This window comes from Apteryx mantelli, chromosome 4 (genome assembly GCF_036417845.1).
Source record: "Apteryx mantelli isolate bAptMan1 chromosome 4, bAptMan1.hap1, whole genome shotgun sequence".
NCBI classification, from domain to species: Eukaryota; Metazoa; Chordata; class Aves; order Apterygiformes; family Apterygidae; genus Apteryx; species Apteryx mantelli.
The window spans coordinates 34,037,317-34,061,593 of record NC_089981.1 but is presented as its reverse complement, the minus strand read 5'-3'; the positions used below and the strand labels follow the sequence as shown (position 1 = coordinate 34,061,593).

Genomic DNA, 24,277 nt, shown 5'->3' with positions numbered 1-24,277 from the left:
TGCAAACTGACGTAGCAAATAAAGGACTGAGACTCTGTGTAAGCTCATAAGGCAGGACTTCCTCTGCTGGCAGCAACCACTTATTGTCGCTTTACAGCCTAACTTTAAATACACAGATTACATTATTTTTTGTAAGTAGGTGTTCCAGTATTTTTTTTACATTCCATCAAAACATTTGATTCTAGGAGTCCTCAATTTGTTGAACAACCATCCCAGTTTTAACAGCATGCCTCATGTGAATACAGTTTAGTCACACAACCAAAGTTCTGTAGAGCTGTCAGACACAAATAGCAGTCTGACTGGCCATGAATGTTAACTGCTTAATTTCCTCTAAAAACAGAAAAAAGGAAATAAAAATTTTTTTGAACTATTGTTACCTACAAAGTCCATGGGGGAGGCAGGGGAGTTAGAATAAAGTGACACTATCTACATAGTGGTAGAAACCTATATTTGCATACACAAATGCTACGCAAGTGCTTTTGATACAAAGCTCTGAATATGCATTCGCATACATAAACTGTTCAGGCCACACAACACTCCATGAAATGTTAAGTGTTTTCATGCCCATTTCATGGCATCACAGACCCTCTGGCCATATACTGAGATGGGCCTAAAACTCTTGAACTACAAATCTTAGTCCCTTCAAAAAGAGGGAAAATGTGTACAAGTGGGAAACCTGTGCAAGTGAATCATTGATAATTTACAGCATATCATATATGCTTCCAAAGTACAAGACTGGCCATGGAGCATTCACCTATAACCAGCCATATGCAAGTGCAGAGAAAAACACTGGAGGAGCAGATTTCGTGTTGTTCCTATGGACTTCCAGGCGCTGCACCGTGGCAGCACAGGCTGCTACGAGCTGTATGGGTGCAGCTGAACAAACCGCCCATCAACAGGCAGCAGGAGAAGACAACCAGCAAACGTCACCAAACAGAACTTACTCCTGTACAGCAGAACCATAACTCTTCATAGGCGTTTCTCTTTGAAAGCCCACTGAAACTTAAGGCAATGATTGCACTATCTTCCATGTATTTACAGTACTCTATTGCAACACACATAGGCCCCTTTCAACATTTTAAGAGATGAGAGAGAATATCTCAAAGACACTGATTTTTCCTTCTGCAGCAACAAATGAGTTAGACTGTATAAATACGGTAGATAGACTCTAGCTTTTACATGACATGCTGGACTTCTCACACCATAAAGGAAAACAACGCACTGTAGGTACTGAGATCCAAAACAGGGTAGGAGAAGCAGAGGTCTTTTTTCCAGGATGAGATTAACTGTGAAAATATTGTGGCTGTTCTAATCAGCCAGCCTTCACAAAAAGTCCTCAAGGGAATAGCTAAAACTGAAACCAACCAACAGTCTGGCTGAAAGCTTAACACACGTATTTCTACACGCCTTCCCTCTCTGTCTGTAAAAATCTAAAGATTGAAATAATTAACTACAACAAAGCATGCAAATAATAGAACATGCGCAAAAACAGAACAAGCTTCTGAAGAAGTAAAAAGAGCTAAATCTTGATGAAGAGTATTCCGTCAGCTCTTCTAACTATCATAGTTCAGATGTCTCTAAGCCCTTCCCCCTCCCCCCATAAGAAAATTTTGGAGAAGGAAAAATAAAGGCAAAACAACACATGGGAAACACAGCAAGATGGACAGATGAATGAAAGTTTAACTGTTTTGCCTTTATGCAAAGAAAACATCAGACCACAGCACAGTGAGAAGCAAAGGCTGAGACCCTTGAATTCCTGTGATAAATCTAAAGCTTGTACATTAAAGCTCCCCTTTGTTGAAAACGCTGTTAGACACAACAAAACAGAAATGTTACGTAAGTGCAAGCTCTGCCTCTGACCTTTCCCTCTGTAAACGTCAGGCTTCATTAATTTTCACAAGGCCTGACAGCTCTAGCGTTAATACTCACACTTGCTGATCGAGCCACACAGCAGGTTCAGACTGCTACCTTCTCCTCTGAAACTCATGCATTAGGATTTCTTCCATGCTGGCAATGGAAAACCAAGTCTAAGAAACATTAAACACAAAAAACTACGTTACAATAATGCCAAGGTTGAGCCATAAACGCAGGAAAGCAAGGAAGTATCGAGTGAATCTTGCCTCAGCACCTATAACTCAGCTACGTACTGCCAAGATATTGCAGCATATACGGTTCCCTGTGAATGACCCCAGATACTGCAGATGTTACTTAACCTATATGGTCACTTATGAGCAGTCTGATTCTGGAGACACAGAAGTACCTAATACCAAGTACTTACATTCATTACCTCACCCATAGGTAAATGAAGTGAACTGTGTTCGACCCGAGGCTGTAACATCACCACGTGCAGTACGATCCCTGAAACTGGGCCATATATACATACTGCAGAACCTAGTTACCAATGGGTCTAATTTAATGATGCTGTTTTCATTTGGTAACAATTCCTTGCTTTTATGCATTTACGTCTCAACCATAACATTATTCTAATGTAACTGTTTGTGATTAATATCCTTTTCCTCTCTGTTAATAGAAAAAAAGCACCACAACACAAGTGACAATCTTTTGTTTCACTTCACGGTGTTCCATGACCTCTTCAAAACTATCCTGACATTACACATTTTGGTTTTTTGATCTTACAAAATTGTTTTGAATTTCATTGGGCTAATGTTATTGAGACTGTTTCTTGAAACTTAGAAGGTTTCACTAAGTTTTATCAAGTAATACATAGCATTTATTCATTCTGAAGCAGGATCTTTTTTTTTTAGTCTGAACTAAAAAAAACCCAAAACTTTGAGATCTTGAAATTTTGCAGCTTAAATCACTGCCAGTTTTAGGTGCAAAAAGCCCCCCCAAACTGACTTCAAAATTAAAAAACATAAGGAGCACAAGTCGCTTGCTAGCCCCTTTTCTTCAGGCTTATAATCACGTAACCCAAAAAATGGGGCTTTTAAGAAAAAAAAATTACACAACTTACATAAAACCAAAAAAGCTGACAGCTATGAAATTTCCCTTTAAATTTAGCAAATTCTGAAGACAACATCCTTACTGCAAACCACACAGTCATCTTATTTTTCCCTTTCATTTTTAAAAATGATTCTTGTAGAAATGGTAGTTCCTGTTACTCTTGGGTTTCCTATAAACAACACACTACATAAAGGACTACCGTGACAGCTTTGGTGCTATACGCGCACTTTTAAAGAGCTCCAATAAGTGAAAGAGCATTCACTTGGGATAATACATAAGGTTTTCAAAAAAAGAACTGGCTCATCTTTTGTCTGATGAAGTTGAAGCGTGTTCCTCTAAACAGAATTACGCCATATTTACACTTATAAATAGACTAGCATCTAGCCCTCTGTACTTTAGGGTCTAACCATATTTAGATATACAGAAATATGTTATATTTTTGTCTCACAGAATTTTACAGTTTCTCTTGCAATCAGGAACATCAAACATTAATACATTAAGATCTAATGCATTAGGGCTGGCAATTTTAACTGATTTCAGCTCAGTGTGGTTTCAAATGGCTCAGATCTTGAACTCTGAATACCAACGCTGAGGAAGGAAACATCCTCAGCCTTCACAGTGCCAGCGGAGTTAAGTAGAAATGCTCTCCTTGAACTTGATTAAGACTAAATTGAAAAGGAACATTTCTGGTTACTATTATATTAGGCTAAAATATAGAAATGAACCCTAATACTATCTAAATCTAATAAGAAAAAGCCATCTCCATTTCAAAATTTTCAAAGCGTTCTCTATAAATGCATCTCAGATCAATTTACATGGTACTTTTGCCAATAAGCAAAACGAAATCACAGGTTCCAATTGGCTTAACTCATATTGGAAAGTGCGAAAGCAAATGCTAGAAAATGCAATTATTGCAAACAAACTCCATTTTCTCCACTCAGGAGGGAATTTCAGGGAACATTTTATTGCCCTCAAATAGTATTTCTAAAGGCATCAATACACAATTCTATTTTCTTTTCAGAGTCCCCCCCACACTATATAACCTAATGCTTTATAAAGAAACTCACCAGATTTTGAAATGATACATTGGTAGTTGATATTACTTGTGCAGGCACATATTGTATCCATTTACATGATTTTTCTCTTTAAATCTTAAGAATATTACAAAACCAACAGTCACTGTCTGACATAAACAGTTCCAGACCTACTTCTCACACTTCACCCTTTGTCTCCGTAATTTACAATTCCAATTAAGTCCTTTTTTCCTAAAAGAAATGAATAAAAGCCATCAGAAAGGGGGTCATCCTGAGAAACAATTATACACAAAGTAATTAAGCTAATTATAATTATCATGGACGATGTCTTGGTATTTTCATATACGTGTATTTTCACACTGCAAAAGGCCAGTGAAAACTAAGGGCAAGGCTTACCAGACAAAGTAAAATCTTCACCTAAAAGAGTAACAAGTCTGGAAACCAATTCTTCACTACTTACTGAAAGAAAACTCGCCCCAAATCTATAAGAATTTTAAACACAGGACCCAAATCTAGACTTTGCCCCCCAAATTTTTCTGCCTTTCTAACAGGGACCTTTATGCCAGCAGCAGGGCTCCCTTTTCTGTCCATGGAATTAAAAAACAGACCTGTATCAGCATCCTTCCAATGTCGATCAAAATATAAATAAATAAGAATCAGGAGTCACACAAAATTGCCAGAAAAATTCTCTTGTTTCTCTCCTCTCTGAATTTGTTCCAGTTATTTGGTTTCTCATTTTTAAATGAAGACGCAGAGTCTTTGTTGCTTCCTATTCACAGAGCAGTAGGCATCCGCCTCCCTCTGTCTCACAGCCTACGTGTAGTCCGCATTTCTGAAAATATCCCCCAAATGCCTCTTTTTTTCTGCATCCTAGCAAGGTGATCAGAACATTTTTCTGAGGAAAAAAACCCTCAAATATATAAATGAGAAATTTTTATGATAACTACTTTAATTTTCCTTCTGTGACACAGTATCCTTTAGACAACTTCTCAATTTGCACACAAAATCCTTCCTTTCAAAAGTAAAATTTTGGAGTACACTGTTGGTAAACTACAAGACATAGCAGGGCCCAGACTTAACTGATTACCAAACACTAACAAACTGTGGATAAATTCCAGTAATAATAATAATAAGGAAAAATAATAAGCAGTGGTAGCAAGAATAATCACAAGTAAAATAAAAAGAAAGGAAAAAGAAGAAATAGGGTAAAATATTTTAAAAATATCTTAAAAGTCTTAAGAGCATGGACTGCTGTCTAAAAGCAGTACTCCAGTTTTTTAATCACTCTGAAAATATAACTTAGGTGCTAAAGGAATTGGGTGCTTTTGAAATTTTAATCTGTGATCATTTGTGATTTTACTTGTAAATGTTTGCTATAAAAAGCAACTTTGATACTGAAAGGTTTTCTTAAACATGCTTTCTGATGGTGATGCTGATGTTGGCTGAGAATTGTTTCTTCCTTTTGTAAGTCACAAGAGGAGATACCTAAAAACCTGAACTAAACTCTGTTTCTAGAGGCAGACCAATATCCATCTGACAGCTCTACTTACTATATTTCAGAATTACCTTCATGGTCCCTTCACAGATTTTTTACAGGGAGAAAAAAAAAACACCAAAAAACAAAGAGAAAGTACACAAGGAATGCAAACAGAAATTATAGTCAACTAAAAATATTCAGGTAGAGGTCTTTGTGAACCTCCAGTATCATTTATCAGGACCTTTTCTGAAGCCCATGTTTAAATTTATTATTCTAAATAAACATAAACATTCCATTACAGTCTTTCAAGATGAACTTGGATACCAGGAATCTCTTGAGCCTGGTAAGGAAATTCCTTTTAATACCCCAGCCCACAGAGAGGTTTCTTAGCTACTAAAGGAGACAACCAAATCATTCCAGCTGTATCATGTTATTACAAGGAACTGAATTCCTCTTATGCTTTTTTTTCCCTAGCTATCTAAAGTTGCCTTAGCAGAATAACACGTGCCCTCACATATTTTTCTTGTAAGTTTAAACACATATACTAATCCCAGACATCCAAAGGAAACAAAACAAAAAAAAAACCTATATGAAAAACTTGAAGCCTAAAGAAGGTCTAATGCCATAACCACTGAAATCAGAGCCAGGGATTTCTGAGCTCAAAACTTGCTTCTGCTACTATTTTTTGCTACCTCCTCTCTTCTCCTGGCCTTGGGCAAGCCATTTTAATTACCAAATTATTTATATGTTACAGCACCCCAGCATCTCATGATAGAAAGTTTGGACTGAAGTCTTTTAAAAATCCAAGGCACAGCTCTGACTTTTGGTGGGCAATCCTATGTGGCTAAACGTCTCCCAGTTGTCTTTCCAAAGAAGGTGAATGGAAAATATTGTATGTAGTATAAACTGCATCCGACAGCATAAAGAGTTCACATGCTTCATTTGTGACAGATTTCAGGTGAAACTCCTGATATCCTTGCTACTCTAAGTATATAGGCCCTCTGCCACAGCTGTCTTTCTTCCTTATTAAAATAAGGATAATAGTAAGCACCTCACCTAGTAAGGTAAATAAACATTTCTAAAGAAAGTTCAAGGGGTAAGTGTGAATATATCCACGCACTTGAATTTACAGTAATATTTTCATGAGGTGCTGCAAAATCCGTATGATGCAGCACCTGTTTCCTTTTGTGTACAGAAATACAGCAGAGAGTCTGGTGCATGATTAAATATGTCTCTGTAATTAAATGCCATTCATAAACTGTTGAGGTATGCAACATCTGGAATTGTTCACCTTCTGTGCTTTCTTCAAAGTAGGGGTCTCTGTCGAATTATTCATTTTAGCCAACGTTTCTAGTCTAAAGGCGGCAAAAGCTCCCACAAAAAGGTACGATTTGCAGACCTTAAGTTTTGCAGAATAAAGAGACAACTATAGTTAATCAGAGCTGGTCATTAAGACAAAGCACTAACAGAACAGCTACTGCAGTTACTTACAAAAAAGTAACAATTTATTTCTTATTTATATTCCTTTCTGCTAAGGTTTTGCCTTTTCACCTCAAAGGCAAGCATCATTGTTTTTACAGCTGGCTTCACGGAAGCATTTGTTTATGAATGGCTATATTGCTTCCACTATAACTGTACACACATCCCCTCTAGTAACTCAGTCAAATGCCAGGGCTCATTTTAAGATATATAGCCAGAGCTGTCAGTCATCAAAGCAGTGGCTCTGCCCTCTCTCTGCCCCCAGCACTACCCCTCAGGGCAGGCCAGGCGACTCGCATAGCCCCCTATCTTCCAAACCATCCTTGCTCCCTCCCTTTTCTCCTCCCTTTTCAAACTCTACTTAATGACACAGTACTATAATTTACAACCAGGAGACCACAAAGGGGGAATGGTTTTCCCTAAAGCATACCTTACAGAGACCCATGCTATTCCAGCAATTACTTTGCCAGGGGTTATGAAGGGATGTTAGTCCGGTAACTTTTCTCTTAGGACCATGAGTATTACCAGAGCTAAGACCACCGACCAGCAAAGCTTCCATCAGGGACACAAGGCAGCAGAGGGAATGAAGCCCCTTCCCCACAGTCTTCAGGAGAAATCTCCAACCATCTTTCATGCACAAAACTTCATGGGTGCCTTGCAACTTTTTTGCTCATCTCTCAGCAGTGAACACAAATACAAAATGCTGCTTAGGGCAACCAGCTCAGATAAACGTAAGGAAGCGTGGCTAACTTTTTATCATTTGTACCTATGTTTTAAATTAAAATTCGCTATGCTTCTGTGGCTAGTTACACTGAAAAAATAAATACCAACATTCAGGAGAAAAGGAGCTATTCTACTCTGATACCCAGCTCAGCCTGTAATAGCAATAAGACTCTGGGGTTGATGAGGTTCACTCATCAACAGTTACGGGAAATTCAAAGTACAGAGAGTTCCTGAGCTCTCATTTGTTAGTTTTATTAACTTGGGAAGAAATTAAGCTCTGGAAAAAGCAGGTGAATCTCCAGTTGACTACTTTACGTCCCTGTGCTCTCTCATTTGTCTCTTTCTTCTTTGTAGCCTCTGTTCCTCCCCCAGCTTGATGTTATTTTGTTCTCTTCAATGTTGGCTTTGCATCTTCTTGCCTCTCTCCTGACAGTGCTGTCCCCTGTTGTGCTGCTTTGTTCCTTCTTTACTAAACCTACCATCAAGAGTAAGTGAGGTTTCAGCAACCGTCACCTCACAGCTGGTGTGCAGAGTGAGACGAGAGAGAGCAGAACAGCTCAGGAGAGCATCACGAGAGAGGGAGGCGAAGCACTGCAGCGACCCGAGCCTCCCTGTACTGTCCAGTCCTGCGAACCTCAGTTCCCCAAGCTGCAGAAGGTGCGTCGCAAACCGGACCGCACATGCGCAGGCCAGATGCGGGGATCAGCCCGGCTCAACGCGACGCCGCAGCACAACAGTTCCTCCCGCCGCCGTTACACCAGCATAACGGGGAGGAGCTGCCTGGGGCTCCTTTCTGGACAAGTAAGGTTATTTAAACGACTGTGCTCAGAATGACGATGCAGGACAAAGGAAATGGAAATTCAGAAGTTAAGCTCGGGAAGAAGGAATGTTTTCTTCCTACCAGCAGCACTAGATTGCCCACGAATACAATGCCCGGCCTCCAAAATCAATATGCTCCCTAAATAGAGTCAATAGAGGTTTCAAGCTCTTCTACTGGGGGGAGAGAGGGTAGGGAGGGGGTGGAGAAAGATGCGCAGGTTTTTCTTTCCCGGCCCTTTTGTGTCGAGGCTTGGTCACTCCTGACGCGTTATGTCCAGAGTTTGTCCGAGCTCAGATTCTGAGCTCCAGCCCCCTGAAACAAGAGGGTTAACGAACAAGCTACGCAGGCTGGTCAACAGCCAGTAAAAAGCAACCATCTACTTTAATAAAAAGAAAAAAAAAAGTCAGTAATTCTTGGAACATTTATTAGCCCCCTCTTATAGGTAATTACTCTAAGATAAAGGTCTGCCAGTCTTGCATTAACATAAACTGCTGCACGTTGCTTTTCCGCAGCGTGGTAATGTCCACAATACTGCGAATAAACGCTAACATCTGAGTTTTAAGCCTGATTCAACCCTTCCATCTAACATTTTTAACAGATCTTCACTCGCAGTGGTTGTTTGTCCATGAAAAAAATCATTTTATACAAACCAAAAATGCAAGATAACATTTTTGTAGCTCAGTTTAAGGTAATCGCACACATCTCCCCACGTGTAAAACCAAAAAGAGTGGGGTGGGGGGGAGAGAGCGCAAAACCCTCAGCTCATTCCTGCTGTCTGCTAGGTTCTGCAGCTGTATACAATATAAAATAACAGTGGCAATTAAAAAAAAAAAAAAAAAAAGGGCTGTAATAGACAGGACACTGCCAACCAGCTTTAAATTGAATTACACAGCCTGCTAATCTTTACGATGAGATAAAATTTCTTTGAACACTACACATTATACTAAAATCTGCAGTGCTTTCTCCCCCAGCCCCAACCTCTCTGCTCAAAGTGACTCCTCCACCCTGCAACCATTGTTCTTACTATGCAGGAACGTGATGCTCTACCAACTGAAAGACCCTTTTAAAAAATCAGATATTATTAATATGGTGTGTGATGTGAAAAATTTAAGCGAGAGATTTTTGTACTCTGTATTTTTGATGCAACATTTAATTTGTAAGTGACAAAATAAATCGATGGTGTACAAAGCATACATCCTTTGACTGCTTTCCATTGAAATCGTTCTCGTATTATGATACCTAGCTGCAGCAGCAATGTTTGAGGAAGAAGCTGATGACAATGTCTATAAAACTTTCTGTTTGGGTAGTATTACTTGTTCCATGCCTGGTCAATGCAATGATCATAACTCTTTGTTCTATTTTAAAGGAGATTTGCTAGAAAAAGGGAAGTGAAAGGAAGAATCATTTTGGTTATTTTACACATTTGTTTTGGTGATGGTTCTCTATTTGAAACCTGATCACCCCTCCTTTTAAGCCAACAGTAGTACAGGGAAGCAGATCCAAGAAATGACAGAGCAATTATTGTGATTAAAAGTCCTGTCCAAGAATTGTGCAATACTTTCCAGTGCTCACTGGCTCCCTTTTTTCATTGAAAATTACCAAAATATGTTAGATTTAAACATATAAAGAAACTACTCAATCTGGAACACTAATTTTTTTGAAAGCAAATTTAACCTAAGCCAAGTATTCTAATGACCTTCAAATACCACTTTAAATTTTAGTTTGATTGATCATGGCAAGTCGTATAGAGAATACTGCACTTTCTAGTAAGTTATAGTGACTACAGTGTAAGAAACAAGCTCATAGTTTCTCTGCATTCCATCAACAGATAGTAAAAATAGTTTCATCTGAAATTTCTTTATGAAAAGTTACCAGGAAAACCAAAAGCAAAACCAAGAAACAACTGATCAGACATGAATAAACTTACACTGCTCCTCACGCAGAAATTCCACTTAAGTCAGGGGAAATTTTGTATTTAAAAAAAAGTGTGTCTGGAAAGTAATTTCTTCTGTTTTACCTTCAAAGTTATACTTTAAGGGGGCTGTTTTCCACAAAGCATGTAGTGAATAACCAACCGCAAGTAGAAGATAAATACAAAAAAGCAACCAAGAATAAGCATAGCACAAAAGTAGAATTTTGCACTATTTTGTATTTTATACTTTCGTTTTCACATTTCTCGGTAGATTGGTACATCAGGGTAAATGTTATTCATCTTTCTTATTACAGAAAAATGCACATAGCTGTATTTTCCCACAACTCCATAAATACAGTAAAACGTAACATTCATGTTACTTTCGTATTCCTCTGAGAAGAAAAAATTTAAAAGTAGTATTACTATGCCTAAAAACTGTTTATGTAAAAAAAAAGCTGAACGTTGATGATTAATTTAGTCAAGAGATATGGGAATTTAAAACTAAGTCCAAATGAGAATTCAACAATGACATTAAACACAGGTCAAGTTAGAACAAAAGCAAGGGAAATATTGTAGTGGTACCGCAATAAAATCTAAATAACCCTGGAAGCTTTTGAAAACTTTACATTAAAAAAAGGTAAGTAATACATACCTCAGAGAACTAAACAAGTAAAGAAAAACTAAGACTTCAGTAAGACTCTAGATTCCACCACATATATGTATTTTTTTTAATAAAGAACTTGCACTGACATATTTCATGCTCATAAAATTCGGCACCTATTTGCCATTAGAATTGCTAGGCAGGCAGGCACAATAAACTGTCTGTACGGGCCTGCCAGGGCACCTGAAGGTCTCAGTTATTCTCCAGTTCTGAACATCTCGGCAGTACGCAGCCAGCAAGGTTTGGGCCCTGCGAACCACACAGACCTCCTGAGGGGATGAGCAGGGTCACAGAATGCCAACGCCAACAGAAGAGTCCAATGTCCTCGGCGGCAGCAGCTCCGACTCTTGCTGGACGAAGCGCATCCTGCCCCCACGGCTGGAGCCCAGAGAAGCCTCCCGCAGAAGCTGCTCACAGAAGACACAGCCATTTTCAAAATTAGACCAAGAGGTTTTTCAGGAAGCTGCTTCCCTCTCTCTCAGAACAGCTGTGCAAAACTCATACATGCTTACAGGATTAAAGCCACATCAGCATTTTCTTTCACTTTCAATGAATGCAATTTTTTTTCAAGAGTTAAGAGTTTTACTCATCAAAATGACATTTTACGTTTAGTCACTTAATTATTCATTCTAGCTATAACAAGTGGAGCAATACAGGGTTCAAAATATGCTCCAGATGGTAAGAACAGAAATCAGAAATAAATCAACTTATTAAAAATAGGAACAGATTTGTTTTTATTGCCATAATTTTACTTTAAAATATTCGGAAGCTTCCTTTTGGTTCTAAATTAGTTCAAAATACTTTGAGCCAGACCTGAGCAGACCAGACACACAGAGAATACCAGAGGAAAGTGACCCTGATTTTTTAAACAGTGCTAAGAAAAGAGCCTTATCTATACTGTTTGGTTACAGTTCATTCTTTTTCAGATTAAATTATATTATCTTCAAGATCAAACACTATTCTGGGAGGTGTCTGGCTTAGAGTTTTGGATATAATTTCAAGTTTCAACACGAGTTAATACTGACGGCTAAGTGCAGACTAGAACAAGCCGTCTGTCCATACCTCCTAGAGCAACACCGCAGCTTCCGTGCTCTTCCCATTTTGTCATCTCTTCCATGTTACAGTCAACAGTTCCAAACCAAAGCAGCTATTTTCAATAACCAAATGTCACACATGAACAAGATCCACTGAAACATCAGTGCTACTAACACAAAAATAAACTTCAGCAGAACTGACAATACATTTCTGAGGACCACAGCCATATACGCAGGGTGTAACAAGACAACCACCACATTAAAAGAGTTTAATCATTCTCTTCTTATTATTTTAAGGAACATAATGGAGGAACTACAACACAGAAAAAAGCCAAATTTTTATTTTAGATATATCAACACCATTTCTACTAAAGGCAAGGGTGTATTACAGGTATGGAGAAATTTGTGCCCATCCAAAACCATATGTATTTGATTATTGGACTATTCACAAGCTTACTCATTATCCCACAGAAATATGGCAATAATAGGATAAAATCGAAAAGAAACATGCATTCAGAACAAAAGCAAGACATGGAGAAAGCACAAAAGAGTGATGCTGCCAAAGCCCAAAACAACTCAGAAAAAAAATTAGCTCAGCTCCACCGCTGTAAACTGACAGTGCTTTCACCTACTGGATTTATCCATATCTACCACAGGAGAATTTTGCCTAGTTTGTCCAGTAACAATATACATACACATATAACATATAACAAAGTTATATTACAAACTTTGCATGAATAAGGAAAAAAAATCAAGGAAGTCAGGCCATAAGTAAGGGACAACCATTATACAAAAAAAAAATAAAAATCTATAGAACAGGACTGGCCATTTGATAAAAATGGCTAAAAGAGATGCAAATCATCACATACAATAAACATATCATCACTCATTAAAGATACATCTGCCTGAATTTATCTTTGCTTTTTCTTCAATTCTTTGAAGTCACTTCCCATCACACAGAAAGGAAATATTATATTATGAAGACAGAGCTATCTATAATTAGATACTCCTCTGTTTCATTCCCATATATGATTGAATGAGAATGGATGGGAAAAATATGAACAGTGATAATATGTTGAGTACATTCAGGAAAAAATATATTGGGCAACGTCTTAATTCTTCCTCAGAACATAATGCTGCGTTTACTGTAAGGTCAGTTAAGTTACTATAAGAGATTTTTAATGAAAACAATTATAAATTTAAAATAACTGTGTTTAAAGCATTTAACAGTCACTAAGGTCAAGTGATTACAGCAGTTACAAGACCCAAGGGACATGTTCACACCAAAACAAAGTGAATAAATTACCCCAGCCAGCGTATGTAATCACTAAGTGACCACAGAGGTTATTCAGTGTATGAGCCTAGATGACTTTCACGCAAAACCAATAATGAAAATTTATCAGCCAAGGGGAAAAAAGCACAAGAATTAGTAAAAGTTCCATGATAGGCTGAGAGCTAAAAGGAGCAGGAGAAAGGACGTGGAAAGCATGTTTTGGGATTAAGGAAGAACTAATGTAACGAAATGGACAGACAAGATACTGAATATTTTGCTCAGGAAAAATACCCACCAAGGCATGGAGGTAAATCATACAACAAAATATTAAGTCACAGGGTTGACAGAAGTGCTCTCAGTCCTGTTGGCATATAAAACACCAAGTGAAGTAAAACTTAGGCAGGAGTTCAGAATATTCATCTTGTAACTTTTGTTTTGGCTTTCTGGCAGGAAAACTCTGCCAAGAAAAACAGCAAGAAAATTGTGGATTTTTTAATGGGACAGTTACTGTGCCTTAGTTATCCCATTATATCCCCTAGTGCAGACACAGCCCTGTTGTTTACCACAAGGTAGATAAGTAAGATCGGCTGTAGAACAAAGCCTCACTTTGCTCTTGCTTTGATCCCTCAAAGTACGAAAAATATAGATGCTGTCTCTTCAACTCTGTTTTATAACAGGATTGCCCATAAAGAAAACCATCCACACAAAAGATACGAAACCTGCTTCTAAAAGAACAACGTGATCTTTGATGGGAATTCTAGATGCTTTGCTTTGGAGTATGGTCCTACCAAATACGATGAAAAAGATGCAACCTAGTACACAGCAGACGAAAAAAGAAACCTGTTCTTTTCATACTACTACTTAGGTGTGACATCATCTCACAACCTTTAAGGTATTAATTTTCACAATACACCTAGGAAATAGTAAAATGTGGTTACTCCCATCTTATAAATAGAAGTTAGAAATAGAATGGAAAAAGGACATGCTTAAATTCATAGTGTTTTGATTCCAGATGAGAAAAGGAGAGCAATGGAGCAAATATTAACCGATGCAGACAAGATTCCATGGGGGAGTCAATTTGCAGTCTCACTTTAGGCTAGAACCTAATCACTGGTACTGTTTTATATATGAAAATGAATGTAGACTCTGCGCATGTAAAAAGGAATGAAAGAGCAAAAGAGGTTTCCTCTGTATCTGAGAGGTAACATGGAAGTTTCAGGCCAAAGCCGCTAAGTTCTCTCCTAGTCAAAGCTTCCACTCTGTTTCAATTGCACTGACTGCCAAAGAATGCAAAATTTCCTTTCTCATCATACTGACTTCTACAAGGACTATGTGTATGCTAAGAAAGCCCTATGATAAAGTACTGAGGCTGCAAGAAAACCTATTCCAAGGTTTATAATTTATATGTTGCAAATGTTAAACCAAAGATGCATGTGATAAAATAATGCCCTCATGAAATACCTGTTAAAAACAAGGAATGCCAAGCGGCTGCTCATACTGTCAGAATCCCCATGAAAGCACTACAACAGCAGCAGTAGCGTACTCTTGCTGGCTTTCAGCAGACAAAGTTGTCATTTTCAAACACAAAGCACTGGACACAGGCTCCGGTTGTATCAAAACGATACCTGTGTAACGATCCAAAGCCCAGAGAGGAACTTTGGTAGCCAGACACTGCTCTTAACAGTGCTTAGTGTAGATTTTGGAGGTCTACAGTCTCCAGAAGGCAAGTCCTTTCCTGGAGCGGCCTGATATAAACAGCACCTGTGAAAACTGAACCTGCTTTAACAGCAGTGTTGCCTAGCTTCTCTGTGACGACTGGAATTCGGTGGGACCACACCACCCACTCCCAGGGAAGCTGTGCAGCCTCTAGCAGCCCTCGCTTGCTAATCTTCTCATCCCACCTCCCAACACTTCAACATTTACAAGTTCTTACAGAAAATGCACAAAGGTTGAAGAATATGGTTCTGATTGTTCCTATTTTTTTCTCCCAACCTATATACATATCCACCTGTTTCTCATTCCTCTTCTTACTTCCTAGCCCTGTGATTACATGCCTAGAAACAGGATGGTTTTGATAAAATCTAGTATTGCTTTCTAGAAATAAGAACGATAAAACAAAATTTACAGCAATACAGCAGCAACCAGATGCCCCAGCGCCCCTAAGCACAGCAGTAAAATGGGGGGCAAATACTCTTTTAAATTCAGCTATGGCAATTAGAGAAAGTCAGAAGGAAGATAGTAAGAACAGCATGGAGGAAATGCAAAAGAGGGTGAAAAAGACCAAGAATGTGGAAGCTCTTTTATTTTAATAATTACCTTCCTAAACCAGAACATTCCTCACTAATCTACGAAGGGTCAGCCAAGGAACTCCAACAGAATAAAATGAAGCCATTAAAGGCTTGCAGAGATGTGGCCATCATACAGTGGCAAGAGAGGGTGCAGTGACTGAGGTACAGCATGATGACAAAGCTATGTTTTCAAAGCTTTTATATAATGCTGTAACTTCATTCCAGGAAGAAAATATTTCTGGAAGGTCAGCTGCTGAGTCACCTTCTCCTCTGAGTATTTCTAGCATAAGCAGTGCCATGGCAGTACACAGCCAGCCCAGCAGCAGTATTTGTAACAGGAACACTTTGCAGACATTCCCCTCCTTTATTTTGGTCTTCTGCTGTTGCAGCCTAACTGCCCTCATCTGTAGCAACACACCATCAATGCACAGTTAGCAAATTCAGCAGAATAAGAAATGCTTCTACCTAAGAAGCTCTGAGTGCCTGAGTTCCAAGTTAAAATACCAGTACTCTTTAACTCAAAGGGGCAATCATGTGACTATCACCACAACAAAATTCCCCTCTTCCAAACAATATTTTTGATGTTGCCACCCTATATTACAGAAAAAAAGACTTCCATAAAAATACGTTGTAGCTTTCACCACCATTTTAAAATAAAATAAATCTGAAATTCAATGAGCAATATCTTTGGTTGTGGACATAAAACTATGCAACACTGTATGCATTAGTATCAGGCGCCACCACCCCTTAGTGCACACAGAAGGCTACACAGTCCTTGCACTGGAATGACAGTATCTTTCCCCGCAAGATAGTGCAGAAATAAAGTCACGTCTCTAAACTTGTCTTAACTAACAGAATCATACTGAAGCTAGAAACAGCACATCACATGAGGGCAACCGAAGCAAGGGTAGGGGGGATTTCCAAGTTCTCTAATTCAATTAGGAGGCAGTGACTGACAGTTGGACAGGAGAGGTTAATTGGGGTCACCAAAACGCAATAATTCCTTACCTAACCAGTCATTAAACTTCTTAACCTCTGAGGGCAGTCCCAGTTCGGTGAAATCGCCCGTGTGGAGAAGGATGTCCCCATAAGGCATCTGGATGCCATCTGTTCTGGAGTGTGTGTCTGAGACGCAGACAAATCGCGTGTGGCCCGCTGGTTTTGGAGTGTCATATGGAATAGGGTCGACCCTAAAGCAGACACATAAAGATCTCATAACAGTTACAAGATTAAATTCCTCACATCTTATATTTCAAATATCAACACAAATCTATCTATACGTAATTGTACATGCGCACACACACACATTTATACACACACCATGCTGAAAGAAATGACTCCATAATGCAACACCATCAAAAATCCAGAAGGGACCACAGTGCTTGTCGAAAACTTACCTGTCAAGGAAGGAAGGTAAAAAAATACACGATATGGCTAGTTTCTGATAATTTAAACATTGGTGAATGTTTAGAATGTTTAGAAAATGGATTAATTTAAGCATTGGTGAAAATGGTTTTTAGAAACTTTGAATTCAGACGCATCTTCTTCCATCACCTGCTTTATACATGAGCAGGTGCACAGGCCATTGAATAACAACTCTAGCAGGTGGCCAGCAACAGTCTCTCACTTGAGTTAAGCAGCTTCACATATGATTTTGTTCAAGGGCATAAACACCTTTATTGATTCCAACAGGAATATTTGTTTACACACAGTCAGGTACATTCAGCAGTGCTGCGATGAAGCCTGGAAACTGCAGAACTGAGCATACTGATAACTCCTTACTCTTCCTCATACAAAATCTTGAGCCCATCTTCCAAGATCTATAAAGTCAGGAACTGATGCGACAGAGCATTAAGCAACCCTGGATAAAAAGTATTTCTTAATGATATTAATAATTTAGTTCAACTGACTATTTGCAAGCTACACTTTGTTAAAATGATCTTACCAACTACAACAAGTGACCCAGCATAGAAATTTGACTTTTTTCTTCATTTAAGCAGAATAGAGAAAAATAATAGGGAAGAGACAAGTGGTTTAGACATACTTAGTGGTTAGATGTTCCAGTTTGCATCAAAATAACTTAAAGTATAAAAGGCAACCCATCACCAACTTCGGGCCAGCAAATATTTCACTGCAGAGTTATCTCGTTTTGATTTGCTCAACTTTGATTTGCTCAATTTGTCTCCTCTTGAGACAGCCTAAAGTATCACACTATAAATCAACACCTGAATAACATAGCATCTGGATTAACACCACAGAAAAGCCCATCCCAACTGCACAAAATTTCAACCCATTCCAGTGATGGGCCATTTCATTCATGGTTAGAGCTTAGTTTGAGCTAGAAATTTTGTGGTATGCAGGAGTTGGATTGGAACAACGGTCCAGTTATGTCTCGAACCACCACAGCAATGAAAACAAGCTCTATGTATTTTAAAGTACCCAAAATAACAGTATTCCTAGATTTATTGGGATGAACTGGCACAGCAACAGATATTCAAGAATTGTTGCCCGAAAGCAAAAAGAAAATTAAACAGACTGTACTAGTTTTGCTTTCCACACTGAAAGAAAAGCAAGTAACTATCACAAATGACTGGGAATCTGTTTTCCTTAAATACTCATATTTTTAATGAGGAGATGTGTGATCAGTAACAGAAAATAAAACACAAATCCTGAAAAAATATAGGCCGTAGAAGTGTTCCTTTATCTTTTCTAACATAGATACATCCTTATTTATGTACTGAACTGTATGGAAACTTACACTGATGTCTTAACTTTGGCTCCTTACATAGGTGAGAGAGGCCAAAAGGATCCTCCAGGGAGTGATTCAGCTCCCTGTACTGAGAATAGTTTATAATGGTTCAGGAAACTGAAGCCCTATAGGGACTGGTCTCCAACGGAAAAATGTCCAGGTTGACACACAAAGGTTTTACTGAATTTGTTTTTTATTAGGCAGAATATTTACTAACAGCTTGAATTCTAGGCATGTAGGAAAAGGGTGGGGGATCTTATTTGTTAGACTGCATTTTCTAGGTAGCAGAAAAAGTAGTTCCAATCGAAATGTATTAACCACAAATGCACCATATTTGGTTGCCCTGATCCACTGAGTTAACTTGCAAAATCCAGGCTCTTACAAGATGCTGCTTGTTTTAATATGGTCTTTATTTTACAGACAGATGTTTTCAGCAAGACTAACTGGATGGGAAGGGGCAGTTTCGTAGATTCTTTTTTTGGTGTTTTTTTCTCTCCTTTTCTCTCTTTCTCCTCTTTTGGTACTGGACCTCCTTTTCCTCCCAAAGCACCAGGTATCATTAGTTGAGGCATATAACTGGCTATCAGTACAGAAACCCACTACAAAACCTGAACTCCAGCAATCAATGGATCTTTCTTCTCTACCAGGATTAGAAATTAATAAAGTTGTTACCATAGAGAAAACTCCCGTATCCATTGCGATCATACTGGCAAGCTAGGCAGAACTGTGATTACAGGCCATAGCACTTTCTTATCTGGTCCTTCCTCCCAGTTACTGAAGGTAAATTGATACTTTTTAGAAACATGCCACGGAGTAAACATGAGGGACTCTGAATCAACATCTCCACACTTCCAAGCATGTATTCTCCAGACAGCACAAAAAATGAACACCCCACTTCATCACTACCACATACCATCACTACCACATGCCTCGTTCAGACTGTCTCTGCATGAATGATGACTAGCACTGTCTGCCTCTGTGGAGTCCCCTTCTGTTCCTACGCAGCCGCTATGCTTCTTCTGTTCCCTGCAGTTTATTCCCAAACTGTTCTGCTTTATGCAATCCCTATTAGCATATGACAATGAAATCTGGTTTATGATCTTTTCTATTCATGCAATGACTTGACTTACAGAAAATTCCATAATCCAAATTCATTAAGTTTCTGATCCCTCTTTCTCCTCTTTACATATACTATGATGTTGCCAAGTAACCTTTTTTCTATATCTAAACTTAATTTCTTCTCTATTCAGTTGTGCTTGGCTAGTAAGTATTTGAAAGTGAGATACTAAAGGTTATTGTGTCCAGCCCATCAATTTTATCTTACTCAAAACAGTCCTTCAATAGAAACTTAATAAAAGTGGTGTTATTGCTAATCCTAAAGGTTCACGTTTTCTTCTCATCTATAGCTACTGTACAGGAAAGAGTAATGCAAGATTTTTATTTATCACTGTATCACAAAAGGACCAGCCTCTGAACTTGTGAGATCATCTGCCGCAGAAGGCAAGGAGCTACCTTTCACAGCTTTGGGCTGACACCACTCGTAGGCTTCTACCTGGGCTGTGAACAACCACATCTGTTCTTCCGGTGCTCTGCTCAGCCCACAGCCTAACAACTGGAGATTACAGACTGGCATTTCCAACCGCTCTGTAATAGCTGTGCATGTGACTCTTATCACAGTTCAGCAGGATATAAGAAAGTAATTATTTCAGACCTGCTCACCGTGAGTCTCTGCCAAATCAGAACACGTACCGAAGAAATTCAGTGGATTCCTTACCAGTTGCTTCAAACACAATGCATCCAGCCAACTCTGACATACTCCACCACCACCAAAACTTTATTTTTTCAGTTCTCCTGAGCTGGCACACTGAAGCACTTTACAGATTATCCTACCACTGCATTTGGAAAAGTGTGCTTATGGAATGATATAGTAAATGTAATGCCAGCATAATTTAAATGTTCATGTTTGGATTAATACAGTAACCAGAAAATGGAAAACAACATAACAAAATACAGAGAAGTATCAAAATGAAAGAAGAGTTTTTGCCTTAAGTTAGTAAACAAACTTGGGCACCTAACTTCCACTAAAGTCAGCTGGTGACAGGTATTCATCTATCCTAAGACATCTTGCACCTTAGAAAGACCAGGCACTTAAGTAGTTTTTCAAAAGTTTATGGAAGGCCCAGAGTGAAATGCCATAGGGCAGCTGAGAAATACTGCTTTCTAAGATCATGACAGTAATGTAAGATCTGTCATGTTTAAAGTATTCATGACAGAGGTTTAGGAATCAAAAAGGACAATGTAATCTCCATACACTTCTATAAAGACCTTGCTTATCAGATAATTACTTGGCTTAACTAAACTGCCTTTACAATCAGTTGTTCTCATTTAGAATAAGAGTCCCTCAGATGTAAACCTCAAATTTACAATTCTTCAAAATAATGCTGTAATTTAATCAAATGAGAATATAAACCAGACTCTGATTTGGCTTACTCATTGGCTACCACTGAACACTATCTGCCTCCAAAACCACAGCTATAATGATGGTCCCAAGACACCAGGGCCTTTAAAGGCCACATGCTGCAGCAAGAAAGCTCAGCGTTGCCCTCCTGTCCTACTGGCTATACAAACAGCAACCTGCATGTGGTGCTGGCTGGGCTGCTGTTTCCTGGTTCTGGTCCCAGTACTGCAAAGACCTGAGGTTAGCAGATGTGTAACTGCAATCTGTCCCTGTAAAGACGTGATCAAGAAAGAGAGAATCTGCTATTAGTGTCAAAATATTCCTGGCTACTTCTCCAGGGAGAAGGAGGGGAACCAGAGAATGGACAGCTTCACTGCCCTTCAAAGTGAAAGTCTGGCTCCAGATCTGCTCCTTGGTCAGCCCAATAATGCGCACTCCTTACTTCAGGATCATGCAGTGCCACCCATGCGAGCTTATCCACATCAGCAGCTAAAGCTTTTTAGGGATAGCTAGGTATAACCAAGCAAGCTATAATCCTACTCATTACTCATTCTTTGTTTTAAATTTCACTATGAGTTACTTTGTTTAGCAGGGAAAAATTACCAACTTTTACTACGACTGGAGACAATATCAGGATAGCTGGCAGAACAGGGGGAGTCTCAGAGTAAATGTAGGTGGAAATCACCTTCCACTGAAGAAAGAGCTCATTATATTGTGCGTGTCACCCTCCTTCAGCCATTTCACAAGTCGTAGTGTAGGCATGGCACCTGCTGACTATACTGTAAGTGCCTGCTGATAATACAACTTTACTCTCAAAACAATGAAATGAGATGGTGCTCCAAAGTCTCTTTATCAGTTTTTCTTACTTGTGATCAATGAATAAAATATAGAGTCCTAGTTGCGTAAATTAAATTCTAGGAAACACTTCCACAAATGAAGAGCAGCCTTCACCAATGGATCCGCACTGCGACTGCACACAACAGCAGGACCAAACTCAGCTCTGTTTTCCCTTCTTTCTTACTGCGCAGACCTCCTTTGTGGGAAGTCACCGCTTGCCAATACAAAGGAAACAGGCAAAGTTTTGGGTACGCTCCCAGGAGTACAAAGCTGCTCCTGTCAGCTTTGTGCAACACATCAGAAAAAGTTATAGTATGTAGTAATTTATTCAGATGCCCTTCTCTCCCTTCCTTTTCTTCGTCCTTCCAAACACAGTTTACGATGTAGAAATTCTTTACCCTTTTCAGAGATGTTCTGAGGCAGAGCTGGGTTTCATCTGACAAGGAAGCTCTCATACATGAAGCCACAGCTTCATTCACTTTTAAAAAATGGATACTGATAGGAAATTAAATAATTGAACAATGATCAGCAACATAGAAGTTATCAAGGATGGCTGGATTCAGAAACTCATCCAGGAAAACATTGCGTGTTTCATGTGCATAGTGACAAAGGACATGATTTAGGATGTCAAAGCATGGAACAAATATGTAAACTGCGTATTTCTGCTCAAGTTTAAACTAGTTACTCATAGCGATGCCTTATAAATCAGCAGCACTAGCAAAGTACCTCAGAGACAAAATGGCAGTACAGCCCTCCAAAAGACACATCTGCAGGCAGAATTACACTGGGTTCCTGTTTTCAAAGAAAGCTTAGAAAAGACACAAGTATCATTTTTCTGAAAGAAGTGAAAGTTTTGATTCCAAAGCGTAATTCTGCATGGATGACTTCAAGAGCTGAAAGCACAGTGCTCTGGCTCTGTTAGCTTGTTCCCTGGAATGCCTCTGTTTAGGGAGATGAACCCACGGCCTGCTCACTTGGTTTTTGAGATAAGCAAGTCAACTCCCAAATCTTCTCATATAGCAGAATTCCCAAGAAACCAATTCATCCATGAAGATAAAATAAAAATCTTAACATTCATCCAGGAAGAATTTCCAGTTCCTAAGTAAGAATAAATCACTTAGATGAATGCAGCACCTATGCTGAGTAAAATATTTACAGATGCACAAGTATTTCTCCCCTCAGTAAGTTTCAAACAGCAGTATTACTGTTTACAGTCCACTACTTTTTAAACTAGATTTGTTGTCTTTCCTGCAGGTGAACAGAAGCAACCTCAAAAGACCACGTAATTTTACCCTTTCCCAGACTCACCAGACATATGGAGGGTCCTGAAACATATGGGTCCATGTCTCTCCCAGATTTTAATCACAGTATATACCGTTTATTCATCTTTTAAAAAATTCTCCATTAGGTTACATCTACGCTTGCATTTGTAGGTTTGTTTTTATGACATCTAAATTAGCATTCATTCTTGGTCAGTTTAACAACAGACTTTTGTTTGTTTACCATATAAAATCTGTATGTGTTGCTGCACTTCCGCTACTGTTTTGGGGGTCATCTGGAGACACATTATCCAGTCACTTTTCTCTATTAAAAACATATCTCTGTTATTAACACTTTTTAAAAATCACCTATTCAACTTTCAAAGCTTTTACTATGCATAATGATGGTTTTATTTATTTGCAATTTAGCTTCCTCTTGCAAAATATTCATACCCTTCCTGATAACCCTATTTTGAAAATCTGTAAACCAAATACTTTTGGAAAGAGCCATTTAGCTCAGTATATTTATTTTAGGATCAAAATACAAACACTTTCTGCAAAAACACTTACAAAAAGTTTGTTTTTAAGTGTTGTTAGTTCCCTTCTGAGCTATGGCAACAAAAGATAATTTTGTCTGAATCAGAAAATGAAAGCAATAGAGTTTCTGTATCTTCATCTTTTTCCTTCTCTGAATGCAAACATCTGCCTCTGCACATACTCCCTCTGGCACATGAAGTTCATGAGAAGAGAATAGGAATTTCTGTGAAAACGTTTTGTTACTGTACTGACAGCATTTGTTGCTGTAGCCAAATCACATGACTTTGTTGTATTATGTTATTTGTTATTTCTCTTAGATTCCCAGGTCCTGAAACTGAGTGATCATGTGAGAACTGTGGCTTCAATTATTTTCTTTTCCCCGAATACATCAATAGCTCTCTCAGTTGAAGAAAAATGTGTGAAATGCACAAGTATGTGTTGCAAAAGTTCAAGAAATGGAAGGGAAATAGAAGAGATGTGTAATCTTTCTTATTAAAAAAAGATTTTCATGAATATTAGGCCAATTTCATGATTTTTAAAAATGATTTCTAATCCTACAGACTAAAAGAACTACATCAATATCAAACTGTACACATCTACATTTTGGAACAAAAATTCAACATCCAAATTCAAAATCCTTAGTTCAAAACTTTAACATAAGTCTTAAAATGTAGTGCCATTTAGCTTACTTATCAGGCTGATCTGAATACTGACATGTTAATCAAGACTTGTTACACTATCATTATTAAAAACCCAAACTACAGCACAAAGC

At 38.5% G+C, this 24,277-nt stretch overlaps 1 protein-coding gene across 4 annotated transcripts in view; it reads right to left on the bottom strand.

Annotated features, from left to right (window-relative positions):
• MPPED2 (metallophosphoesterase domain containing 2) overlaps positions 1–24,277 on the bottom strand; it is a 112,091-nt gene that overhangs the window by 55,519 nt on the left and 32,295 nt on the right. For all 4 annotated transcript variants that reach the window (XM_067296211.1, XM_067296212.1, XM_013959516.2 and 1 more), the window contains exon 3: positions 16,674–16,855. In XM_067296211.1, the coding sequence (XP_067152312.1) occupies positions 16,674–16,855 (182 nt within the window). The remainder of the gene's footprint in view (positions 1–16,673; positions 16,856–24,277) is intronic.